We start from the raw sequence: 6,015 nt of genomic DNA, 5'->3' as shown, positions 1-6,015 counted from the left end.
CTACAGTTCCTTTTAATGCGTGAACCCTACAGTGTAACCTCTCAAAACAGTTCTATTTGTTGTATTAACTTGCTTTAATCAAACAAATTAAGTTGTATTGAACCGAAATCATTTCTCAGAACATGCCAAACACTTTAGTGATATTGAACAGGGGTGTGCTCATTTTGGTTGTGTACTATATGGGATTGGTTTTCCAGACAGCTGCTGGACTACACGGCATTAGATTCTCAGAGTGAATGAACTGTTACCACTCCACCAGTTTGAACAAAGATTTCCTGAATAGCTTTGATTTTGCCTTTTCATGACATGGAAGAAACTTTATATTGGCAATTGAGCTGCCATCATTAGAGAATATTGTAAAGTTAAAAAAAAAAACAACTCAAAAATATTCCAATATAAACTTTAAAATCTTTTATTAAGTTTATTAAGTTTACAGTTACAAGCTGTGAATGCAGATGGAGTTCAGAGTGAAAAAGGCACCAATTTGATCTAATTATAACCAGCATATATACAGTACTGTGCAAAAGTCATAGACCACCATTCATATATTTAATATCCAGTCAGCACAACCATTAAGTACAAACTATTCATTTTTCATGAGATATTTCTAAGGATCTCAACATCACTGAATGCGTTTGGGATCATGATAAGTAGAAAATATAACCAACATCTAAGGTTGAACTCTGGAAGTGTTTAAAAGACGTATGGAACATGTGGAAAAATACCCCTGTCCCGAAGAGAACGGAAGCTGTAAAAAAGGCAAAAGGTGGACACACTAAAAAGGGAAGATATTAGTTGCTGTGGCTTCTGTGTAACTTTCTGTTGAATGTTTTCTGTTTTTTTCTGACACTGAAAAATTAGCTACTGATTAGTCATTTTGGCTGGAAAATAAATAAATGAAAAACAGCCTCTTTGCACAGTACTGTCTATCTAATGATTACAATGTTATTCATTAAACATTAGTCATAATTAATTGCAATGTAAAAAGCTGACCTTTTTGCAGGAATCCATAAACTGGACATGATCAGTAGTACGTCAGTGTTTTTCAAGAATCTTTGGAGTGAGACACACACACTCAAACACACCCAGCAAATGGCTCCCTAATCATTATACAGCTTATGCAAAAAAGGGGTCATGATATTACTTCTGCAACCAAATCATGAATTATAAGTACCATAGGGAATCATTTGAGAATTAGTCACACAAATACACACTCACTCTTTCACCAGGGCTGGACCTTTTTCTCAGACACAAACTGCCCATGGGGCTCCTTGGCACCAGGTGGTAGCAAGGCAAGATAGACTGGGGTCACAGCGCCCTCGTCTGGCGACTTTGTAGCATTTGGCCCTGCCATGTCTGTTCTGACCCAGCCTGGACAGCAGGCATTACACAGGATTGCATCCCCGGGTCTCTCCGCAGTCAGCTTCCTGGCGTGGATCCTGGTCAAAGTGGTCAGGCCAGTCTTGGACACTCCGTATGCTGTATTAGGCCAACCTCTTTGGGAGTGGGCATCCTCCTTAGCATCCTTCACAAAACGCTCCATCAGCCCGACCAGCTCCTCCTCAGTGATGTCGTCACTGCGGAAACGAGCCTGGAGGTCTGGGCTGCAGCGTCCCAGGGCGATGGAGCTCATCACGCTGGAAACGTTTACCAACCTGCCTGTGGAGAAAGAGAGTCAGGGAGGTGTGGGTTTCTCTATTTATCATCATCATCATCATTATAATAATAATAATAATAATAATAATGGTAAATCTCTGACCTCACTATTTTACCTGATTACAACTCTTAAGGAAATGTATTATGAAAATGATCAACTAAGAGCAAGCATAAAAACAACTGCCCGTATCTGATCTACTGGGTAGTCATGACTTACCCCCTGGTTTGATAATGGGGAGGAACTCATTGCACATGTCTCTGGTGGCAAAGAAATTGGTCCGCAGAGTCACTTCAGCTTGGGTCCCAAAGGGCGTTGTATCTGCCACTATCATAAACAAGCACAAAGATGCCATAAGTGGTTAACCCTCAGAAGTATCCATCCATTCATGCATCCATCATTAGGGTTGGCTGGCTATTACAGTGCTGTTATCAGGGGAGATGTCTAGAAATACTTATACTGAAATGTATCACTCCTTACCATCTCTCTCACTGAAGGAGATTTAATCTGAGGTGAGTTTTTGTTTTTTATGCCACAACATACATTTGTGTATTTGGATGTTTATGTATATCGTGAAATCAACCAGAAATAAACTAGATGTGAAGTATCAATGTATTGTTTGTGCCCTTTCATTAAATATGAAGTTACTCTGGCCTAGGAACCCTTGTAGTGTTGGATTCAGTTAACAACTGTTTGAGAGACAGTCTGTCTTTTAACCGTTCCTAAAGCTGCACTACGTACACATTTTTGTTAAAATTAAGAGATGTAGAATAAGCGTACATTTTTTAAAGAAAATACAAATTAGGTTACAGTATCTTCAATAAATTGGATCCCAATGTCTATTAATATGTTTTTTTTTTCATTGTCTTTACTCTTTGTTGGGAAATAAACTTTGGTCTAGTCCAGTGTTTCTTAATTCTGCCCCTGTCCAACAACCCATAGCACTGCACAATTTCAACTATTCCCTGCCTCAGAATACCTGAGCCAACTACTGCGGGTTTAACAATCAGATGATCAGGTGTGTCAAGTCAAGGAACACTTGAAACTGTAGTGTTGTGGGTCACAAGGAGCAGGATTATAAAAACACGGTGCAGTTATTCATTACAACGATTGCGCTGTGACTGGTGTTGGTTGCCACAAATGCACTGAATATATTCAAACTCTCATATCTCACCACACTAATGAACATTATATCTAGGGTAGGTTGGCGTCAGTTATCTGGTTTGTGAGATAAGAGATGCAGAGCGAAAAAGTGGGACAACCAATCCTGTGTTCCCATACTATGATGAACACATGCCCACGTCCAGTCCTATTGATCTACCACCCTGGGACAGTTTATCTCTAACACCCCTGATTTAATTAATCAAGACCTTCAGGTTTGTTGGAACTCAGCTCTCCAGGGTGGTAACGTTAGACCAACAGGACCAGGGCTGGGCAACCTTGTTGTAACTGCCCTGAGAAACTAAATAAAAAATAAGAGAGCCAGAGTGATAAGTATGAAAACCAACCACTGTTCCCAAACTGCTGAAGTCCAGTCGTTCCAACCGCCCTGGAGAGATCAGCTCCAACAGTTAATCACGGCCTTCAGGAGCTTCTGAATATCAGAGCCAGGTTTGCTGGAGCTCAGCTCTCCAGGTCTGTTAGATCACCAGGATCAGGGTTGGGCACCTGTTGTCTAACTGAACTGATGAACCCGGTTACTTTTGAACGCAATCCCCGCGTTGTTGATGAGGACGTCCACCCCTCCGTACTGAGCCTTGAAGAAGTCCCGCGCTGTGCGGACGCTGGCCGGGTCAGTGATGTCCAGCTGGTGGAAGAGCGGTGACAGCCCCTCCCCCTTCAGCCCCTCCACCGCCGCCTGCCCCCGACCCACGTCCCGCGCCGTCAGGAACACATCACCGTCAAACTGCTTACACAGGGCCCGCACCACAGCCAGCCCGATCCCTTTGTTTGATCCGGTCACAAGGGCCACTCTGCGAGCAGACATGTCTGCAGCAGTAACGAGAAAGCAGGAGAGCAGAACTCAACCAACGAGTCGAGCTGGATAACTAACTTAGTTAACGTTACGCTGAAAGCGCCAACACCGGCAGTGCTGCAGGGATAAAACGTGTCGTAACTTGTCCAATGCAAATTATAAGTAAGGAAATTATGCATTTAAAGGAAACAAATGACAGCGACTTGGTTAAAATCGGTTAGACAGACCTACCGTTTGGAGTGTTTAGTGGGAGCTCTCAGACCTTTCAGTGCAGAATTGCACTTACACAACCGCTGCTGCACTTGACGTACTCGGGCTGCGATATGTATAACACCGTGATCGCCTGTCTCCACTGAGAACTCTTACAAGTGCATTTATGGATCGGCTGTGACGCAGCTCAACGTAGCTGACGCGTAGCGGACGCGCTTTCGTCACCAGCTAGAAAACGCACACAGAATGCGAAGGTTAATTCATTAGTCTTTTAAACAGAATGGTGAAATTACGGTTTTCTACCTTATAATTAGCACCAATAACCCTCAAAAGAAACACAAGGAATATAAAATATACTGACATGAGCTGCCAAAACATTTAGATAGCCTAGGAAACAGGTAGGGTTGCCGAATGTCCCGCAAACTACGGAATCACTTAATACAAACCGGGGGTGGGGTTAGTTGGGGTCGGTAGGGGAGACACAATAGCATCTCCCGAGGGTCTTTCAGACAATACAATATAATATAATTTTGGCATCTTTTCTTTTTCATGCGCTCTAAGGTACGAAGACAGTACATGAGCTCCTTGTGAAAAATGTAAAAAGATGTTGTTGTTTTCATAAACCTTACCTTCTGGATGAAAAGATATTCCCCACAATAAAATATCATTTATTACCCTTTCAGAATCTGTCTTGGAGAAGCATTCCATATATAATCTGTCTCTGTAAAATCACTTAAACCCAACATCTTTGGATATAACCAATACTGTAAATCATCCTAAAATGTGTTTGAGTACTTATAGGAAACAAATAAATGCTCAGTTGTTTCAATATCTTCTTTACAGAAAGCATCTTCATTTAAATTAAACCTTTGTCTCGGATAGTCTTTACACAGATATATTCCATTCATTATCTTGAAATGAACTTCCTTAGCCCTCGGGGGGGCAGGAAATGTAATATACATAGTTCTGTGTTCACATACATAAAACTTCAGGGGAAAAAAGAATTGAATTTCTAAAACAAACATTTGGGTACAGTATCCTATTGAAACAGCTCCTGAGAAAGTTATTGGAAAGTTTTGTATTTAAAAAATCTGTCCCTTATATAAAGAGCTGGAGAATGTGTGGGGTGGGGGCAGTACGTTCAAGTCCACTTCTACATATTACAAACATAGCTTGTGGAACTGCCTTATGACAGTATTATAGTGTTTGCGATTACAAATCTATGGAGCCCCTGAAGGGATGTGGTGTATTTTTTTTAGGTGAAAGGGACGTGTATATATTTTTTTTGGGTAAAAATCTGGTGAGCACCCAATACTATGTGGTGGGCCCCCGATACTATGTGGTATACACTTATTTTGTCTCGTATTTGTCTGTATTTTGTCTCGGTGTTCACTTCCGACGGGTGGCACAAGAACAAATAATGTGACCTAAAGATGATAAGGTAAGTTTATTTGTTCAGGCAGCCATAAAAACCTTAATATTTGTGTTTAGGCTGCCTTTACTAGATATAGTTAGCTAAAAATTGTGAAAACTCTTATAAAGTCCTAGCTGCTGAATGAGTTGTTGAAACTGTTCAGTCACAAATGTCTTCTTCCATGACGGAATGACAAAGGATAACAACATCATATCTGGTGCTCATCACATAGTATCTGGTGCTCACTTAACAGTATTGGGCACTCACCTAATAGTATCTGGTGCTCACCACATAGTATCTGGTGCTCACTTAACAATATTGGGTGCTCACCACATAGTGTCAGGTGCTCACTTGATAGTATTAGGTGCTCACCACACAGTATCAGGAGGTCACTTGATAGTATTGGGTGCTCAACTTATAGTATATGGTGCGCACAGTACATAGAAATTTAGATGAAGTTAACTTCTTATTCTCATTTCCTGTTTCACCTTAAATGATGTAGCACTTTCAGACACACGTTCTATCACTAGCGTGTAAATGCGGCACTATTTAAGGTGGAATGGTAATTCCAATAGGAATCCAACATCAGCCCAGAGAGATTGTCAAATGAAGTGTGATGACGTGGTGTTGCTAACACAGCAGACAGAGCTCCACTGAGTTTAATAACTTAACATGGGGTGATTTCTGAGCAGGTGGGCAGTGAGAAATAAGTTTTCATTTCATCACTAGATGCAGATTTTAGAAAATGTTATGCTGCACAAA

At 41.2% G+C, this 6,015-nt stretch overlaps 1 protein-coding gene across 1 annotated transcript; it reads right to left on the bottom strand.

Annotated features, from left to right (window-relative positions):
* Window positions 1-402: 402 nt before the first annotated feature.
* Window positions 403-3,977, bottom strand: cbr1 (carbonyl reductase 1). Its single transcript, XM_036563471.1, has 4 exons — window positions 3,861-3,977; window positions 3,356-3,643; window positions 1,874-1,981; window positions 403-1,659 (listed from the first exon to the last, which is right to left on the bottom strand). The coding sequence occupies exons 2-4, from the start codon at window positions 3,639-3,641 to the stop codon at window positions 1,223-1,225; spliced, it is 831 nt and encodes a 276-aa protein (XP_036419364.1). The 5' UTR covers window positions 3,642-3,643; window positions 3,861-3,977; the 3' UTR covers window positions 403-1,222.
* Between the last annotated feature and the right edge of the window lie 2,038 nt (window positions 3,978-6,015).

Source organism: Colossoma macropomum, unplaced genomic scaffold (assembly GCF_904425465.1).
Source record: "Colossoma macropomum unplaced genomic scaffold, Colossoma_macropomum, whole genome shotgun sequence".
Taxonomy (NCBI): domain Eukaryota; kingdom Metazoa; phylum Chordata; class Actinopteri; order Characiformes; family Serrasalmidae; genus Colossoma; species Colossoma macropomum.
This window is presented reverse-complemented; position numbering and strand designations above follow the sequence as displayed.

What these genes read in the sequence shown, in the direction of transcription:
- cbr1 (XM_036563471.1), bottom strand. Translation starts at nt 3,641, where the DNA reads ATGTCTGCTCGCAGAGTGGCCCTTGTGACCGGATCAAACAAAGGGATC. An exon ending in CGCGGGGATTGCGTTCAAAA is followed by an intron (nt 1,982 to 3,355) that starts GTAACCGGGTTC and finishes TGTTTATGATAG; the next exon opens with TGGCAGATACAACGCCCTTT. An exon ending in CCCCATTATCAAACCAGGGG is followed by an intron (nt 1,660 to 1,873) that starts GTAAGTCATGAC and finishes CTTTCTCCACAG; the next exon opens with GCAGGTTGGTAAACGTTTCC.